At 46.6% G+C, this 20,166-nt stretch overlaps 1 protein-coding gene across 4 annotated transcripts in view; it reads left to right on the top strand.

Annotated features, from left to right (window-relative positions):
* Positions 1 to 20,166, top strand: part of MAST2 (microtubule associated serine/threonine kinase 2) — a 196,886-nt gene that overhangs the window by 172,886 nt on the left and 3,834 nt on the right. For all 4 annotated transcript variants that reach the window (XM_029950007.1, XM_029950006.1, XM_029950009.1 and 1 more), the window contains 16 exons: positions 475 to 550; positions 3,665 to 3,874; positions 8,934 to 9,035; positions 10,981 to 11,113; positions 11,907 to 11,968; positions 12,227 to 12,309; positions 12,775 to 12,983; positions 14,014 to 14,152; positions 16,399 to 16,531; positions 17,253 to 17,418; positions 17,970 to 18,071; positions 18,328 to 18,450; positions 18,628 to 18,737; positions 19,089 to 19,243; positions 19,490 to 19,773; positions 19,881 to 20,078. In XM_029950007.1, the coding sequence (XP_029805867.1) occupies positions 475 to 550; positions 3,665 to 3,874; positions 8,934 to 9,035; positions 10,981 to 11,113; positions 11,907 to 11,968; positions 12,227 to 12,309; positions 12,775 to 12,983; positions 14,014 to 14,152; positions 16,399 to 16,531; positions 17,253 to 17,418; positions 17,970 to 18,071; positions 18,328 to 18,450; positions 18,628 to 18,737; positions 19,089 to 19,243; positions 19,490 to 19,773; positions 19,881 to 20,078 (2,285 nt within the window). The remainder of the gene's footprint in view (positions 1 to 474; positions 551 to 3,664; positions 3,875 to 8,933; positions 9,036 to 10,980; positions 11,114 to 11,906; positions 11,969 to 12,226; positions 12,310 to 12,774; positions 12,984 to 14,013; positions 14,153 to 16,398; positions 16,532 to 17,252; positions 17,419 to 17,969; positions 18,072 to 18,327; positions 18,451 to 18,627; positions 18,738 to 19,088; positions 19,244 to 19,489; positions 19,774 to 19,880; positions 20,079 to 20,166) is intronic.

Below are 20,166 nucleotides of genomic sequence, written 5' to 3'. Positions count from 1 at the left end.
GCCTCATTGGCTCCAGTGTGTTTGGAAAAAGATACAGATATACACTGTCTTCCTTTGGTTGTTAGGTGGTGGTTTGATTTGATTTGATCCCTAGAACATCCTGGGGTATAATCGATTTTAATGGCCAAAGCAAAGAAGACCCAGAGAGTCCTGTTCTGGGAGAGAGCATCCTAGGAAGGCCACAAGTAGAAGTGGTCTCCTCCCTTCTAGGCCTTTTCAGGTGCTGGCAAAGTTCTTTGTTCACAAAGTTTTCAAACTAGGCTTCTTGCAGGAAGGTAGTCTAGTTCCAGATGGCAGCCTTTTGAGCTAAACCAGGTGTGCTGGGAGCCTGAGGAAAAAGGAAGAGTCTGGAACTCAGCACTCAGTAGGTGGGAGTGTGTGGGTGCTGCAGACAGTGGGACTTTGGGAATGGTCATCTTTCTTCTTGATAGTTCCTTGGCACTGAAGTAACACAGTTGTTTCTTTCTTATTTAGTCCTGGACGGTCCCCAGTTTCCTTTGACAGTGAAATAATAATGATGAATCATGTGTACAAAGAAAGATTTCCCAAGGTAAGGATTCTGAGGAACACTGTCTCTGTGGGAAGACTGGGGGTGAGGGAATGCTCTCTCCAGAGGTAATCAAGAAGAGCAGAAAGACACCTGGCAGGAGGAAGATACAAACATATAAGCTGCCAGACTGCTGGAGAAGAGGCAGGCAGCAAAGGACTATGAGTCTGGGGCTCATGCTTGTAGGGCCTCTATTTCTCCACTCCCTGGGGAGGTATCTAGAGAGAAATGTTAGAAAGGTATTCCACTATATGTTAGGAAGGGAAGAATTGGGGACCGTGCACATCAGGTCTGTAAGTTAGGGTCCCCATAGAACGGGATTGGCTATTAGAGAGCACGTTCCTTTGATAGAGATTTTTTAAGCAGAGCCCATAGAGTGCACAGCAGACAGGCATGCTGGACTGGGAGGGCATTGGCCAGAGGGAGCAGAAAGGTGGCAGATGGTTTTCAAGCAGGAAAATGCTGAAGGAGTAGGCAGATTACTCTCCTGGGATAATGGAGGAGTAGGCTTCACAGCTCTCTGGTTTGGCTAGAAACCACCAATACATGGAACAAAGGCCCTTGTTTCCCTTTGTCATACAGCATGCCTGTATACTCCGACCTGGTCATCTTGTGCCAGGCCCTATTCCTGCAGAACACAGCCAACTCTGTCTGAACCAAGGAACTGACTCAGGTTCCCTGTCCATGATAGCAAGGAGCATAAAGTCCTCAAGCATGTATTTTCATCCTCTATCCAGACTTCCTTGGGTCTACCTGTTCATCTGTGTCTAGGGTCTGCAGTGCACGGTTGGTTGCCTACTCTTTTGAGAGTGTCCTTTTTCTAGACTCCAGTATAGTCGTCTGGACACACATGGGTGGCTTAGGGAAATGATATGAAACCTGTGCTTTCCCTCTTGACATACACAGTGAAGCACAGCAGTAAGGAAGGACACACTTTCTGGACCCAGACTGAATGGGTTCAAATCTGCTACTACCATTTACTAGCCATATGACCCTGGACAGGTTATTTAACTTCTCTGAGCTTCATTTGCATCTTCTTTAATTTGGGATAATAAGAGTATCTATCTCATAGAGGGTTTGTGAAGGTTAATGGACATTAAGCTTTTCTAACTGTACTCAGGACAGAGTAAGCACTCAGTGTGAGCTGTTATTTCTTTGATGCCCTGTGGTCTGTGCTTTCTATGCCTTGAAGAAGTATGAGTGAGGAAGACAGGCAGAATGAACAGCTAGGAAATCACTTTGTTATGCTTGATCCTTGTAAAGAAATTTGGGAGTATGTAGTGTTTAAAATGCATCTCACATGTTTCCTCCCCCTCCTTATATATTAGATATTATATTATCGTTTTAACATCGTGTATTTGTTTCATATGCATGTCTCCAAATCATTCGTGTAAAGACAAACTGTTAGAGAAATTATGTTAAGATTCCTTTCCTTCTGTTTCCTTTCTCTTTCTCCACACACCATGTGTGTGCCTCTGTGTGTCTGTGTATACTTAGATGTGTGTTTATATATACGGTTTCTCCATAAACACTTTTACTGTATAACTGGTCATAAATTGGCCATTGGGCACTTTTGCTGTAAAAGATCAGATCACAAAAAAAAATAAATGAAGGACATTCATTGAAAAGGACATGGTCAAACACAAAAAACATATCACAAAATTGAAAGGCTATTTGCAAACAAAATACACAAAATATTTGATTATATTCTAAATGTATGGTGTAGATTCATTGAAAAACAGCACAAATAACTGATTTTGTTTTGTTGATTGTACCTAAGCATTTGTCTTCAAAGTCTTTTGGTCATAGTATTATACATTTTGTTTTTGCTTATTCGTTTCCTTGTTTGGCATCACACTTTTCCTTTTTTGACCAAAATTTCATACTTCATTAAGAGAAGTATCAGCTTCTGGATACTCAGGTACATATTTATAACTGAGCTCTGTATTGTGTTGTGAAATCCTTCCACACTGTTTTTCATTCTTAGCGTATTGTCACATGCCCATTTATAGATGTTCCAAAGTTCTGTGGAAAATGTGGTTTCAAAACTCAGTGCCACTGTGTAGACTATTAGGAAGGCTAAGATTTATATGATACAAAAATGGGAGTACTGCCTTATTCTCCATTATTGGAGAAATGAAACCAAACTGTCAAACAAAACTGTCAACCAGGTATTTTTTTTCTTTTACAGCAAAATTGCCTTATGGCCAACTAGTTATACAGTAAAAATGTAGCAAAAATGGTTATGATGAAAATACCAGATACACACACAGGTAAACATTTAAACATACACTGGAAATCAGAAATTGCCACCTGGTGGCAAAGGAAAAAAGGCTATGTTCTAGATAGGCAGCTAGGAACTTTTAACTGGTGTGTATTTATCATTTGACATGACTATGCAGTTAGGTCCCCCAGAGGTTTCTGAGCCAGACTTTTGTTTTACTCTGTTGAAGGTTTGGGTCTGTGAGGAGGCAGGTTCACACCTTCAATAAACACTCTCTAAGCATCTGCTTAGTCCAGTTGAGTCCTAAGGTCAAGTAAGAAGATCCTGAAATAAATCAAATTCTTTCTGACTTGTAATTCCCAGTCCAGAGAAATGTTTAGAAATCAGCAGTGTCTATATACTAAGTTTATACAGTTGGAAGGTCCAGTGGCAGCATGGAAGAAAGGAAACCCTATTTGCCTGGAAGAATCGAACGCTTCCCAAAGGAGAGACAGGTGATGTGTGAACTGAGATTAGGAGTGATAGGAGTTTGCCAGGCAGCCTTGGCAGATGAAAAAGCTACATGCAGGGAACAGACAGGCACGAAGCCGCATACTAATGGGGGAGAGCAGCAAACACTCCCAGGTCCTTAGAGCAAAAGAGCACATCTTCCAAGAAGTGGAGGGAGATAGGCAAGGTCATGGTGAGAGAGGGCCTTGACTGTAATGTTTTGACTTGATGGTGATCTTTTCATATGTCCAGTTGTCAGATTCCCCAGAGGCAACATCAGGAAACCAGGATCACAGAGCTTGTCTTCAGGTTATTACCAGGTCGTTCAGGCTGAGCTCCCAACTGAGCTGGAACTAGACGGGAAGTGTCGTCACTTTTGTCACTTTTCCTACTTTTATTTGTAGGCCACTGCACAAATGGAAGAGCGTCTTGCAGAATTCATTTCCTCCAACACTCCAGACACTGTGTTGCCCTTGGCAGATGGAACCTTGAGCTTTATTCATCATCAGGTGATTGAGATGGCCCGAGACTGCCTGGATAAATCTCGGAATCGTCTCATTACATCACACTACTTCTATGAGCTTCAGGAGAACTTAGAGAAACTTCTGCAAGATGTGAGTGTCCTTGTTCTGGAATTCTGGTAAATTCTCCATGAGGTAGTGGATTATTAAGTCCAAGCTAAGATTAAGGCTAAGACGGTGTTTCCAGTCTTCTCAGCCAACTTGCCAGCTTCCTTACTCAGGTGCAGGGTCCACCCTCAAGTGTGGTTGCTGATAGACTTTGGTTCCTCTTCAGTGCCCTGCTTACTAAGAGAAGCCTGTGTGCTGTGAGACGAACTCAGTTCTGTGGGGTTTTTCTTTTTCTGATTCTGGTTACTCTGCCCGAGGCTCCAACATTGATAGTATTCATAAACACCCAAAGCCTAAAAGTGGCCCCAGTGGCTGTGGTGGCTTCTCTTTTAGTAGAAATACTGGTGTAAGCAGAGCCTTCAGACTGGCTCTGCTCAACCAAAGGAAAAGAGTTTGGGGTTTGCACTATATGTTTATCTATTTGCTGACATTCTGTTTACATGACAAGAACTTTGTTAGTAGGGATTAAGGTATTTAGAGACCTGATCCTCCCCAGTGTGAAAAGCCTTCTCTAGGAGGCTAGAAATAAAATAACCCAGAGATGGTCAAGACCAGAGTATCCAGTGAGTTCTTAACTACTGCTTCATGCTCCCGAATTTGCTTTCCTATTGGACTCTACGCATAGGTGGTTGGACGCCTGCCCACTCAAATCACAGCTGTCCCATACTACACCATTAGTACAGTTTAGCGGGAAGGACATGTGCCTTTTCATGTACTAGAGTATTTCCCAGTCCAGGCCCCTATCACCTCTAGACCCATGACCTTGCTCTGGGATAGTACCAACTGAGCTGAGACCCAGGGCTAATGGTCAAACAAGACTTCAGTATGTTGGCATAGAAAGTAGGAACAGGGAGTTTATTTATTTTTTACTTAGGAAACACTTGAATCTAGAGACAAGATGACTAAAAATGGCCATGATTATTACTATCAAATACTGAAAGATTTCTCATAAATAATAGGTAGCAGATTGTTCTCTACCTATTAAATTAATAGATTTACCTATATAAATTTAATAGATGAAAAAGTAGTTCCTTCTACAAAAATGTTTTTTTCTGATTTCAAAAGTAATACTTAAATTCAGACATTGTAGAAATACGGTTTTAGAAAACTAAATTCTCATGCAGATCCCTGGCAGCTTGTTGTGTTCAAGAATAACTTTCCAACAGTGGATAGGAATCTAGGATTGTAGCATCAGGCAAAACTCAAGGTAGAGTAGCTTCCCAGGTTGCTTGTATATCTAAGATTGATCTCCTGAAATGCTGAAGTCAGAGCCTTGCCCAAAACCTTTCAGGCGTTTTCCCAAACTCCTGTGCCCCTGGGAGTAGGTTGTTTGATGCAACAAGAACACTGACCGTGGAGTCAGTGCGTTCATCTGCTCCCTAATTTGCTAGGCCCTGGGAATTCAGAAAAAAATTCATTGCAGGTTCCAGCTCAAGGAATTGACTGCTAAGTGAGTTATAGACCCATCAACAAGTAAAGAGAACGGCTCTCAGTACCGTAAAGCTAACAGCTGTCATTTATTGACGTGTACTGTGTGCCAGACACCACACTGAGAGCTCTACATGAATTATCTCACTTTTGTGTATTATTGTAATTGTGAGTTGATGAGCACGAAATATTAGAGGTCAGTTCTGAGCACAGAGGACGATATGCTGACTGCATGGAGAGTTCTGGAGAAGTTGAGTCTTGACGAGTAGGTAGGAGTTCACTAGAAAAAATATTTGTTGTTCTTTTTTCCCTTTGTTTTTCTCTTGTGAAATTTATTGTTTCCACATTAAAAAATTTTTTGAGGGGAATTCTTTTTTAACCACGTAATGGTGAGAGTAGGACACCAACATAAGTCATTAACATGTGAATTTTGAATAAATAAAAGCTGTAAGTTATATACAAATACCTTAGGCAATAATATTTACAAATCTATGTAAACAAAATGTAAACAGTAAATGCATCATGAGAGCCATAAAAGGATACACAGGAACAACCACTTAAGGCCAGTCTGCTCACCAGCAGCTGGCACCAGCCAGCCTCTAGAATCAGGCTACTCTGAGAAGTGTAAAGGAACTTGGGACATTCCAGGAATTGCAGATAAAGTAGTTGGGCAGGACTAGGTGAAGGATGTCTGCAGGGAAAATTAGAATAAGAGGGGTCGTGGGGAGGGGCAAAGGCTAAAGTGTCTGTGAGGAGCTTAGATTTTATCATGAAGGCAGCGGGGAAAATTATTAATGGTTGTAATTTGGAAAATGGCATGGTAAGATTTACATTTAAAAGAATAAACATCAATGGGTCATGACCTCGTGGTTCGTGAGTTCGAGCTCCGGATCAGGCTCTGTGCTGATCCCTGAGAGCCCGGAGCCTGCTTCAGATTCTGTGTCTCCTTCTCTCTCTCTGCTCCTCCCCTGCTCACACTCTCTCTCTCTCTCTCAAATAAATAAACATTTTTTTAAATAAAAAAAAAGAGTATCACTGTTATTGTAGAGCACTTAATGCATACTAGACACTGCATTATTTCATTTAATATATGTAATTTAGTCTTCACAACATCACTGTAGGTAAGATTCTCTAAATTTAGATTCTCTAAATCTATAGAGGAAACCAAAGCTTTAAAGAAGCTAGCTTAGCCCAAGGTAACTCATTTCTTAAGTAGCAGAGCTAGAACCCAAACCCAGGTTTGTTTTATTCCAGAGCCTAAGATCATATTTTTAAACATTTAATGAGCAAACATTGGCATCTGCCCTGTAAGAGGCACTGTGCTAGTGTTAGCATTGTAAGGAGAGGAGAAAAGACACAGTCTCTCTGTTCCTAAGTCTCTGTAGTGTAGCTGCAGAAACAGACAACTAATTATAACGTGTTAGGTGCCTGGGTAGCTTATGAATGTCTGACACTCAGGACACAATCCCAAGGTCATGGGATTGAACTCTGAGTCAGACTCCATGGATAGAGCCTGCCTAAGATATTCTCTCTCTCTCTCTCTCTCTCTCTCTCTCTCTCTCTGTCTCTCTCTGTCTCTCTCTCTCTCACTCTCTCTCAAATCAAAAACAAAAAACATGTGGTACCATGTCGTGTAAGTAAACGTAACATAGAAAAGGGAACAGTTAGTTCCTGTTCTTATGTGTTTGGGTGGGGTGGGGGGTACAGGCAGAGGACCTTAATGAGGGTTCACAGAGTTGATATTTGGGTTAAGTCTTAAAAGAAGCGCCCAGCCTCTCTCTCCATTTCATAACCAATTCTTTTGTAACATTCCTTGTTATTTTTCTTTACTAACAACCTATTCACAGCTCAGTCTTCTGCCTTTTACTTTCTCTTCCCACCATTCCACTAACACTCTTTCAGGCAAAAGTCACCAAGCAACTAGCTGGCCAGTTGCCAGAGAGATCCTATGGTCTCTTTCCATCCTTATCCTTCTTCATAACTCTGCCGAGCTCTACAATATGACTCTCTCCTGGACCTTTTTCTCCCCCTTGGGGTCATGACACTGTTCTCTCCAGTCTTGCTGCCCTTTCACAAGTTTCTTGTCTTAAATGGTGGTGTTCATTTGGCTTTAGGGAGCGCCTGGCTGGCTCAGTCAGGAGAGCATGCAACTCTTGATCTTGGGGCCATGAGTTTGAGCCTCATGTTGAGTGTAGAGATCACTGAAAAATACATAAAATGAAAGTATTTAAATGCTGGTGTTCCACAGGGAATAACCCTGAGTGTTTGCTCTTTTCTTCCTCCTTTCTTCACACTCTCCCTCACAGCCTCATCTCCTTCCATGGCCCCCATGTGCTGAGGACAGCCTCCTGGCTGCTTCTCGCCTATTCTCTTTAGCCCCACATCTGTGTTGGAGCTCCAGTCCACAGCTTATTGGACTCCTCCACTTTGACTTTCAGATTGGTTGTATTCTTTGGTTGCAAGTAATAGAAAGCTAATTCAAAGTAGTTTAAGCAGGAAGGAGAAACTAATTATAAAGATGAAAAGGGTGGGTGGGTCTTAGAGAAATAGAGACAGGAATGCAACTCCGTCTTAAGGGACCAAAACTAGAAACCAGAAACTGGGAAGCTCAGGAAGTGGTGATTCTCCTTCATGCCATTTTTCTCTGTGCTGCTTTTCCTCGGTCTCTTTGCTAGATGTGGCCATCCCTTTTCATCCAACAGTAGATTATATGCTTCTAGCACACTGATAATAACTGTTGTCTTTCTATCCATTTTTAAATTTTAGGAGAGTAATCCACACTTGTCAGCTGTGGGAGGTGGGATGGAAGGTGCAGCCACACAATGCAATTGTTGCTCCTAGAAGGCAGGGCAGTTTCCATAAAAAAGAGAAAGGCTCCTGGGCTGAGTAAATACCCAAGAAAGTATCTAATCTAGGTACCTCAACTCTGCAAGTCCAAAATGAAGCTTCTCCACCTTCCCTCATTTGAACTACTCATCTTGATATGTTTCCTATTTTATATATATATTCACTGAACTTTCCCTAAAACTGTAGTTGCAGTTCCCTTCTTTTCTTGCTTCATCTAACCCTCTGCTCTACTCAGTCATCTACCTCTGAAATGGCCCCAGGCTGTCTGTTTCCTTCCATTCTTCTGCCTTGATTTATGCCTTTTTTATGCACATTATTATAGTAATCCATTAATGGCTTTTCCTGCTTTTAGGTTTGTGTTCTTTAGTGCACTGTCCACACTAGAGTCAGAGTGATCTCTCTAAAATACCTGTCTGGTCTCATCACTTCTGTTTTGAAGTCTTTCTATTCCTGACCTTCTGCCTGGGGTGGAGAGTGAACAGTGAAACTCCCCTAAGAGTTGTCCCTTGAGCGAGGGTCTGGATGGAGGAGCAGGTAAAGCTGCATGTCTCCGTGATTCCCTGGGGTCATACCGTGTCCTAAAGTTCACACAGCTCCTGTGAGCGGCTTGCTCTCTCTCATGGCACACAGGCCTTCCCTGAGTCCTTCATTTTGCAGACATCTCTGTACTACCAACTTGTGTCTCCCTGGAGTCCACTCTGCCCAGTCCTGTCCTGCATTAGCCCAACCACGAAGTGCCAGTGGATTGCTTAACCAATCTTCTCTACAGGCTCATGAGCGCTCAGAGAGTTCAGAAGTGGCTTTTGTGATGCAGTTGGTGAAGAAGCTGATGATTGTCATTGCCCGCCCAGCTCGGCTCTTGGAATGCCTGGTGAGTGGTCTCCAGAGAAGGTTGGGAGGAGGTGGGGCATACAGAAGAAGTATCCTGCTAACAGCAAAACTATGGTAGCACTACTGTCCTTTCTGCTGCTGACATTTTTATTTAATTGTGGTATGCTGGCATTGGGGCCCAAATGAGTTCCTGTGAGGAAAATGGCTGGTCCCGAGGTGTACTCGTCTGGCCCACACACACAGAGCAGGCCCCAGGTGACTGGGCTCTGGGCAGTGAGGAGCACAGGCCAGTTCTATTGGCACAAGTCGAGTCTGTCAGTTCATCATACAGCAGCAATTTACTAAGTATCTACTTCACACCAGACACTGGAGCCACAGACCTAAACTAAACACAGCAGAGTCCCTGAGCCTAAGGTACTCCCTGTGTAGTGGAGCTGGTCTTTCAGTGACTCAGGTAGGAGGTGTGGAGACGTAGAAATAATAACTATGATACTGCAAGTAGTGTTGCAATTGAGGGTAGTCCATGGTGTGACAAGAACATGAGGAAGGAAAGGTGCCTTAGTCCTTCTTGGGATGGATGTTTGGTGGAAGCTCCTTGGGGACACAAAGGATGATTATGAGTTTGCCCAGCAGGGGCATTTGATAGAGCATAGGGTGCATGTGAACATTGGTGAGGGAGAAACCTGGAGGGTAGGCATGGTGGCATCATGGAGGGCTAGGTTTTCTGCTCCAGGGTTTGGGTTATCCTGAAAGACACTTGGGGCCATCAGAAAGTTTAGGTAAGAATGTGGTATGGTTAGATTTACTTCTTTTTAACCAACTTTATTGATGTATAATTTATATACAATAAAATACATCCTTTTTGAGTATACAGTTCAGTGAGTTTTAACAAATACACACCTGCATAATTACCGCCGCAGTTGAAACAGAGAACATTTTCTTTCACCTCAAAAAGTTCCCTTGTGCCTTTTGCAGTCAGTCTCTTTCCCATCCCTCACCTCCCACTGCCAGGCAGCTGTGCATCTGCTCTCTTCCACTATGGATAAGTTTGCCATTTGTATGGTTTTGTGTAGATGAAATTATGTAGTATGTTCTGACCACTTTCAGCATAATTTTTTTTTGTTTGTTTTATACATGTTGCTTATATCAGTAGTGGGTTCCTATTTGTTTCTGAGTAACATTCCATCAGATTTACTCCTGAGAAAGATTACTGTGGTTGCAACATGGATGGTGAATTGGAAGAGAGGGCAGGATGACCAGGGAGATAGTCCAGAAGCAGCAGTCCCTGTGTGGGTAGGAGTGGCCTGAGGAGGCCAGTGGTAAGGGCACAGAGAAGAGGTGGACGGAGGAGCTCTCGGGGTTTACGAGGGACTGAGGAAGAATAAGAAGTTAGAAGGACCTCCAGATCTGGCTTATTAGATTAATCCACATTTTAAATTCATAAAAAAGATTATTCTCCTGTGACAGTGGATGATTTTCCAAAATGTTGAGACCGGAGATGAGGGAAGCTGTGGAAGCTGGGGCTGTGGTAAAGCAGAGGGCCTCTCCTTCTGGAACATGAAGTCCATGGTTAGACAGAGCTTGGCGTTAAGCCTGGGCTTGAATGCTGACCTCCTGTCCCTTCCTGTCTTTGTGACCATGGATAAATCAGTGCATCTCTTTGGGCCTTGATTTTGTGACACTGCCATCTGGTTAGCGTAAGACTTTGGCCCAGGTGAACAGACTGAGCTATCTTGAAGCCAAAAGCTCTGGTTCTTATTGTCAGGAAGACAGCGCATGCTTAGGATGTCCAGTCTGGAGCTGACTTGGAAGACAGCTTTTCCCCATTCTCATGATCCATGAATCATGAAATTTCTGGGTATTCAGAGGCAGAGGTGTCTGATTACAAAGAGAAAGTCTTGTTCATCTTCCTCAGGGTATGTGCTGTGAAAACCAAAGCCCTCATGTATAGCCCTCACACTGACCGCCTCTCTCTCCTGGTACAGGAATTTGACCCTGAAGAGTTCTACCACCTGTTAGAAGCAGCCGAGGGCCATGTCAAAGAAGGACAAGGGATTAAATGTGACATTCCCCGCTACATCGTTAGTCAGCTGGGCCTCACACGGGATCCCCTAGAGGGTGAGCATGCTGCCTGGTGGCTGCGAAGAAGCCCCACAGTCGACAAGTTCTAACCTCAGGAAAGCCTCTTGGAGAAGAGACGTAGATTGGACACAGACACAACTCAGCATCGGGGGCCTCAGGGATATCGGAGGAACCCTGTATTCTCTTTATAAAACAGCTCCTCCTTCAGAATTGTTCACCTCTGCCTGACATTAACCCATGGTGGATTGCCATGAGCCCAGTTGGGTTGGATTTAGAACCTAATGTCAAAAGAGGTCAACAACAAAGGACCACAATTACATTTTCAAAAATGGTCCCTTCCCCTGCATGCTTACCCCCTTGTCTACCACCTTACAAGTCCTCCTGTGTTTTTGCTGTGGTCCTGACCCAGGGCTTCAGAAGATACTCCATTCTTTGGGGCTTCACACTGTGCCCCTTCATGAACCCTGGGCTTCTAAGTCCCTGGCTTGTACTCATCCTGCTCCTGCCTTCTCTCTCCCCCAAGGCAGGATAGGGACCAATAGCCCACCCTTGGGCCCTATTTTCCGGGAATTGTCCTAAATTTGAGGGAAACTTTTTGGAATTTTCCAGGCTTTGTGAATAGTACTGGAATTCTAGAAATAGGAGCAGAAGTATTACTTAGCTTATAAGTCCAACAGCTGTGATTCCTATGAGGATAGAGCCACAAGACTGCACAGATGGAGGAAATATTAATGTCTACCTCGCATGTACCTGTCATGTGATGTGAGTGGACTCAAGTGCCTGACATTGCTGTGCATACCTTTCTCTTGTGCCCTTGCTTTGTTTCTAGAAATGGCCCAATTAAGCAGCTATGACAGTCCTGACACTCCAGAGACAGATGATTCAGTTGAGGTAAAGACCTTGAGCTTCTGCCCCAATCACGGAGACTGGGCCCTGTGAGGCAGTCTTCTGTGAGAGAATATCTAAAGGAGGGATGGAGGAATGAGCAGTTGTATGTACTGTCTCAGGAGTCATTCAGCTCCTGAATGAGGAAGAATGGGTGGGGGCTGCCGAAGGACTGAGGGCTGAGCTGATTCTGGGGCCCAGCTTCCCCAGTCATGTGGACTCTGAGAAGCATTGCTGCCTCCTGCCTTTGCTCTTGTCTTACAGGGCCGTGGGGCATCTCTTACTAAAAAGACACCCTCTGAAGAGGACTTCGAGACCATTAAGCTCATCAGCAATGGCGCCTATGGGTAAAAGCAGAGGGGAGGGTGTAGCCACGACTAGAGCTAAGTCAGCCCCTTGGACTCTTCCTCCTAGACGTGTATGATGCCCAATCCTCCAGGCAACAGATTCCTCAGGATAGACTCTCTCCCTCTCCAAAACCTCCTGGAGAGACAGGAATTCAGTTTCCTCTGACATCTGGGCATTGTTCCTTTCCCAGACGAGGTCCCCATCTCTCTTGGTAGCATTCCTCCTTTGCTGAGCTCTGAGGAAGGGCTGACCTGTGTCCTCGGGACTTGGTATATTGGGAAATTGAAGAGCTCTATGGGCAGGGGGCCTAGATCCTTTTCATTGATAAGCTCACTGCTGCTCCTTTGTTCTGTATATTTACAAGGTGTGATAGGACGCAGTTTGGACACCCCGGCTCTGGGTGGTGGGGAGCACAGCCCCGGTGCTGAGGACCCATGGGAGCTGGGCTGGGCTGTGTTTCCCAGGGCTGTTTTCCTGGTGCGGCATAAGTCTACTCGGCAGCGCTTTGCCATGAAGAAGGTCAACAAGCAGAACTTGATCCTACGGAACCAGATCCAGCAGGCTTTTGTGGAGCGTGACATACTGACTTTTGCTGAGAACCCCTTTGTCGTCAGCATGTTCTGTTCCTTTGAGACCAAGCGCCACCTATGCATGGTGATGGAGTATGTGGAAGGTACTGGGGAAAGGTGGTCTGGCATGGAGGCCAAGGCATAACATGAGGCTTAGTCCTGAGCTGGGACCAACACCTTTTTGTAGAGGTGAAGTTTCAGAGCCCAACTTCCCAGTCTCTCTCTGGCATTGGTTTCTGCCTTAGGATCTCAGAGACCATTTGGCCACAGTGAGCACAAAGCTCCCTGCCCCTCATAGGGAGAGGCCTCTGGAGCAGTAGTTGCCATTAGGCTGCCCATGTCAGGTGCAAAGAGAGGCACTCTGGGACAAGATACAGCAGTCCAACAGCCTGGATGGTCTCTACTGCTGGTGCCAGGCAGGAACAAAGAAGGTAGGAGAGCCCCACAGCCCAAGCTCGCATGCTGGGAGGACTGCATCTGGACCCTCAGAAGAAAGGAGTGCCATTGCCCTGGCTTGTGAAGGGGATACTCCTTAAGAACACAAAATATTCTGGGGATGGACTAGAAGAGCATCATGGGGCATATGGGGAGAGACGGCAGCTTTGCCAGTGGCCTTCCCACTTATCTTCTCACGGCTGTGTACAACTGCCAAAGGTATTTTGCCTAAGCCTTAAAGTTGAAACTGAACAAAACTCCCCTTTTAATTCAGAGGCTACATGCTGGGAGTTTACAGTTTTACCTTACTCAAAACCCGAAAGATAATTGTCAGGAAGGAAATAAGTGAACAAATGCTGAAGTCTCAGGCAGATGTGTTTATAATATACAGGACTCATACTGTAAAATAACTCAGCTCCATCTCTGCAAGTCCACTCACAGGCATGAGTGCCTGGGTTCCTACCCTCTCTGGCCTGAAAAGTGGCCTTGACAGCCATTGGCAGACTCATCCTGCTGCCTACTTGTCTCTACAATCTGCCCCCCGACCCCCTTACCAGCAGTGGAAGGGCTAGATTCACAGTCTCTAGCACCAGGCTGTTCTGTGAGGCTCCCTCCTCACATGAGACTATCTATAAAGCATGAGACTATCTAGAATAGGGAACTAGATCCTTCCTTCATGGTGGCCTGGGCTTGTTGCAGGAGGAGACTGTGCTACTCTGCTGAAGAACATCGGGGCCCTGCCTGTGGACATGGTGCGTCTGTACTTCGCAGAAACTGTGCTAGCCCTGGAGTACTTACATAACTACGGCATCGTGCACCGTGACCTCAAGCCTGATAAGTACGCCCACACTCTTGGCCCCTTGCCCAAGGACTCCCTCAGGTCTCTAAATAAATGGAGGCAGACACAGCATGTTTGAATCTATCTCAGAATGGATGCTAGGAAATAGTGCTCTTGTGGTTGTCCATCCAGGCCTAGTGCTCTAGCCCCTGGCCACCCCAAATGCAAAGACCATTGCCAGTAAGGCTGGCAGGCACATCATAAGGCTTCAGTGACATGTAAGCGTCACTGAGGAGCTCCACTAAAGAAACCAAGCAGGAACAGAAGAGTCAGCACATCTAGTAGATAGATGAACAAGTGTTCTAAAATTTTCTGGCCTCTCTGGGCCAAGCACTATAATCTGGGCTGAAAAGATAGTCCCTGGACTATAGAACATAAGTGTAGAATGGGAACAGAAATATCTGAGTATAGGCTGCTTCTTGGAAAGCACAAGTCAGATGGGAAAAGGTGAAAGGAGCTTTCTAAAGCTACAAAGCAGGAGATTTGCAAAGGCCCCCACCCAGGTGTGAGACCTAGGAACTCCAGTATGTGAAAATGGAGATTGCTAATTGGTTAGATTAGTAAGAAGACTAGAGAGGTAAGCAGGAGTTAGATCAGGGGTCTTTTTGTTAGGTTTGGGTTTCATTTTAAAGGGTCAGGGGCACCTGCGTGGCTCTTTTGGTTAAGTGTCTGACTTCAGCTGAGGTCATGATCTCACAGCTCATGAGTTTGAGCACCATGTCATGCTCTGTGGTAACAGCTCAGAGCCTGGAGGCTGCTTCAGATTCTGTCTGTCTGTCTGTCTGTCTGTCTCTCTCTCAAAAATAAACATTTAAAATAAAATAAAGGGTCCTAACAAGTCTTCAAAGGGCCTGTTAGCCAAAAGTATGATGGAATGATATGCCCAGATTTTGGTTTAGGTTTAGAAAGCACACTGTGCAGTGGAAAAGGTGATGAGACTATTGCAGTAGACCAGACCCCAAACAGTCAAACCTGTAGGAAGCAGAAGAGATGGGATAGTGTTAGGAAACAGAAAAGAAGCCAAAAGGTTGGGATGAGTGGTGGGAGAGAAATAAGGGAGCAGGAGTCTGGGATGTCGTCCAGACATCTAGCTCAGGACTAGTGCATGAGGAAAGGCACTAGTTTTTTCTGTTGTGGAAAATGGCTTTGACACTAGACAGAGTTGGACACTAGGCACGGAGTTCAAATCACCCCTTGTTAACTCTGGGAGCTTGGGTCTGTTCATTAAACTTCTCTGAGTCTCCTGTTCCTCCTCTTAAAAATTAGGGGTCATAATACCTACCTTTGTTGCATTAGTTATTCTGTAAGACCTTTTGGGGGCCAGAATATTTATATAAATAATAAACTACTTATCACAGAGCTCAGCAATAACAGAAATCATTTTATGAGAAGGGGACCACTTAGGTGGTGTGACTGTTTTGGGCAGATTGAGTTCATGGTGTCCGTAAGCCATCTGGGCAGTTAGTAGACATGAAGAAGTCAGATGCTGATTTGGGAACCATAGAATAAAGGGATGGCAGGGTGAAGCCTTTGTCATGAAATGAAATGGTCCTGGCAGAGTATGTAATGGGAGGAGAAAGAGACCATTCTCTGTGAGATCTTATTTCTGGTTTCTCCCAACCAATCCTCCTTTAAATCCAGCTATGAAGGGGTGCCTGGGTGGCATGGTCAGTTAAGCGTCCAACTCTTGATCTTGGCTCAGATCATGATCTCACAGTTCATGCGTTTGCACCCTGCATCAGGCTCTGCGCTGACAGTGCAAAGCCTGCTTGGGATTCTGTCTCTCCTTCTCTCTGCCCCTCCCCTTCTTGTGCGTGCACTTGTGCTCTCTCGCTTTCGCACTCTCTCTCAAAATAAATAAGCTTTAAAAAAATTTAAGACCAGTTGTGCACATGGAACAAGATCGCTGGGTATGGCTAGAGCCTTGGGATGAGACTGATCTTTCTGTGGAAGAAAGTCTATCAGCTGGCTGGTACTTGCCCCCAGCATAGAATATGGTTAAGGGGAGTAAACATTAATGAGTTGGGGGAATGGGCAAAAGGCAGGTTAGTTGCTTGTTCAGAATACAGTACTCACAAAGCCAGAGATATTTTTTTTTTTGTAGCCTGTCTCATTGATGAAGCTACCCTGCTTATATCCCACAGGAACCCTGTAGAAGCCTGAGTGGGAAATTTTGGCATATATAAAATCAGCACTCTTGGAAAACTAGGACATAACTCCAGTCTTGTGTTTCTCTGATTTCCCAGCCTCCTGATTACATCCATGGGGCACATCAAGCTTACTGACTTTGGCCTTTCTAAAATTGGCCTCATGAGCCTGACAACAAACTTGTATGAGGGCCACATTGAAAAGGATGCCCGGGAGTTCCTGGACAAGCAGGTACGGAAGGATAGATGAGACCTTGGGAGTTGAGTTCCAGACTTCAGAATAAGGGTAGGGTGGGGGAGGGAGGGCACATAAGACTGGGAGGTCCTATCTTTTCTACCTTTTGATTCCAGGGAGGTATTGAGGCAGGTAGCACATTTGGAAAATCGGGCAGGCCACAAGAACCATATGGATATAAAATCCAAAATCCTCAGGGTTTGGAGAAAATAGGTCATATTACCATTGTTAGATTTGTCCTGAACCTCCTAGCCTCGGTCAAGGGCAAGGCTCTTCTGGAGCCTGTTCTTGGAACACCACTCCAAGTCTCTGCTGGATTATGACCCAGCTTCTTGAGAGTAGTCTGTGGATGTTCCTTGATTTGACAGTTCAGGTTGTGACTATTTGCAAGTCCCTATAGTAGTCATGTGACTGTAGGGTATGTCCTTTGGCAGGCTGGAGGGCAGAGGCCAGTTGTGGGAACAAGATGCCAGAAAGAGGTATTAAGGGCCCAGGGAGAGGTTGTTCCAGGATAGAATTGTATGTTTTGGTTAGTTAGGAAGTACATAAATTCACTCTACCAACAGTTCCAAGGCTGGTACCCTGGGTTCTTGTTGATCTTGTTCTTTAACCAAAGTAAGCTGAGGCTTCCTTTAGAGGCTTTCTTCTACAGAGGTGGGAACATCCCCACTTCTTCAGCCATTATGCCAGTGAGCCAGCCTGGCTTCTCTGTGCCCAGGTATGCGGGACCCCGGAGTACATTGCGCCTGAGGTGATCCTGCGTCAGGGCTATGGGAAGCCAGTGGACTGGTGGGCCATGGGCATAATCCTGTATGAGTTCCTGGTGGGTTGCGTCCCTTTCTTTGGAGATACTCCGGAAGAGCTCTTTGGGCAAGTGATCAGTGGTAGGTACCACCATCCTGGCACACTGGGGAGACAGAGCCTAGATCCACAAATATGATTTACACATGCACCAGTTAGGCTTGAGTTCTTGTTCTGAATTCGTGTGTAGGTAGGTGTAGTATGCTTGCCTCTTAGATGCGTGTGTGCATACATGTGCACTATGTGTGTCACGTGGGGCTTGTTCCATTTGTGTTCATGTATCCCCCATATGCCCGTTTTGTGTGTGTGTGTGTGTCCTGTGTGTGTTTGTGTATATGGGAGTGTACTATGTCTGAAGTGTAAAGGTGGGGTGAGCTGGAGCTTCAGGAAGGGGGAGTCCTGGATCCAGAGCAAGCTGAGGGCTAGGATATGCAGGACCCCCTCCAAGGACAGGAATCCATAGAACTTAAGGAATTGGGTCCCAGGCAGGGTTTTCAGGGGCTCTGGGCTGGGCCCGTTATGCCTCCCTACCCGACGTCTTATCATAGAACCCTCTTCTTTATCTCCCCACTCTGCTTGCAGCCTCTGAGACCCTTCTCTAACTCACTCCTTCCCTCTTACCCCAACTCTTCAGATGAGATTGTGTGGCCTGAAGGGGAGGATGCACTGCCGCCAGACGCCCAGGACCTCACCTCCAAACTGCTCCACCAGAACCCTTTGGAGAGACTGGGTACAGGTAGGACAGGCCTCACCAACCTTTCTCACAACTTGGAAGAGGGAGGTTGAGTCCATGCAACCAGGAAGCTCAGGCTTCAGCTGTGGGCAGTGCGTCTGGTCCTGAAACTGCCCTGGTCCTGTGAGTACAAGAAGAAAGATGCCCTAGCGGAGGCCTTCGGGACTGTCCTCTCAAGGTCTGGGTTCTCACCAGACTTTCTGGCCTAGACTCCATGCAGCTCATCCCCCGCCCTTGCCCACACCCTCCCTGTCCCCAGGCAGTGCTTCTGAGGTGAAGCAGCACCCGTTCTTTACTGGTCTGGACTGGACAGGACTTCTTCGTCAGAAGGCCGAATTTATTCCTCAACTGGAGTCAGAGGATGATACCAGCTACTTTGACAGTAAGGCCACTGGTTGAATGAGGAGGAGTGGGAATCCTACCTGTTTGCCCAGAAACACCTGTGCACCCTGAACTGGGTCCTGGGAATGACTTCTCCAGGCCCTCTGAAGTCTGATAAAGGTCAAAAGGAGGCACCACTCGGGCCTCTAATGGGAACTGTCCTGTGTGTCTGACCCAGCCCGCTCCGAGCGCTACCACCACGTGGACTCAGAGGACGAGGAAGAAGTGAGTGAGGATGGCTGCCTGGAGATCCGCCAATTCTCATCATGCTCTCCAAGGTTCAGCAAGGTGTGATGGAGCAGGCCCAGGCGGGGGAGGACTGGGGGAAGAGGACCAGTCAAGGAACATGCCAGGGCCAGGTGGGGGGAGCAGGTGATGGGGCTACCCATAGGGAAAGAGGAAGAAAGGGCCAGGCCTGCATATGACAGGTACTGTAGGAACCACTCCAGGCCCTGACATGAGAGATGCTGGGGGTGAGGCCCAGTCAGGGCAGTGGAAGAGCCACTTCCTAGAATATTCACCTGGTGTGGAGGAGGGAAGGGGAGAACTGGTTCCAATTCCTGGGTTTCAGGTGCCAAGGATACTTTTGGGAGGTGTGGCTATTGGGGCCTGTCCCTGGCACAGACTCTCTGCCCACAGGTGTACAGTAGCATGGAGCGGCTCTCGCTGCTCGAGGAGCGCCGGGCACCACCCCCCACCAAGCGCAGCCTGAGCGAAGAGAAGGACGACCACTCTGATGGCCTGGCAGGGCTGAAGGGCCGAGACCGGAGCTGGGTGATTGGCTCCCCTGAGATGTGAGCACCCAGAACCCACCTAGGGTGGGCAGCGTAGCCATTCATTAGTTGTTACAGATCGTGGGCGAGATTCTGATGCTGGGGGGCAGTGCTGGTGGCAGTGAGGAAGCATCACAGGGATGGCTCCCGAAGGAATGTCTGAGGAAGAAAGTTCTATGACTTACAACTTTTGTGAGCCCATCAGGAAGCCTGAGCTGGAGGAGAGAGACCACCTGCCTGTCTTACCCTGGGTCTTGTGTCTCACAGATTGCGGAAGCGGCTGTCAGTGTCTGAGTCATCCCACACGGAGAGTGACTCAAGCCCTCCACTGACAGTCCGACGCCGCTGCTCAGGCCTCCTGGATGCTCCTCGCTTCCCTGAGGGCCCTGAGGAGGCTAGCAGCACCCCCAGGAGGCAGCAACTGGAGGGTACATGGTTTCTGACACCCCCTTCTGGAGAAGGGGTATCTGGGCCTCTCCCTGAACGGCCAGTGGAGCGGCGGCTGAAGCTAGACGAGGAGTCCATTGGCCAGAGCTGCGGCTCCAGTCCAGGTGTGGACCAGCAGGTGGCCAGAAGGCCTGAAATGGAGGGCTGCTGGCAGGCAAGGTGGGGGAGGCTCCACCACTTTGAAGGTTTCAGTGCTCACTTGGGCCCACAGCTCTGGAGGCTCGAGGAGGCCGCGGGACTCCACAGCTGACCGAGGGAGCCACAGCCAAGGCCATCAGTGACCTGGCAGTACGCAGGGCCCGCCACCGGCTGCTCTCCGGAGACTCTGCAGAAAAGCGTACCACTCGCCCCATCAACAAAGTGATCAAGTCCGCCTCAGCCACAACCCTGTCCCTTCTCATTCCTGCTGGTAAGGCTCCCAGGGAATTAGGATAAAACTCATTGGAAGGGCCCTGGAATCTCTGTGAGTCTGGGGCAGGGGTCTGCACATGGCTGGC

The sequence above is a fragment of the Suricata suricatta genome, chromosome 8 (genome assembly GCF_006229205.1).
Source record: "Suricata suricatta isolate VVHF042 chromosome 8, meerkat_22Aug2017_6uvM2_HiC, whole genome shotgun sequence".
Lineage (NCBI taxonomy): Eukaryota > Metazoa > Chordata > Mammalia > Carnivora > Herpestidae > Suricata > Suricata suricatta.
Note: the sequence above shows the minus strand (reverse complement) of the source record. Positions and strands in the feature narration are given on the sequence as shown.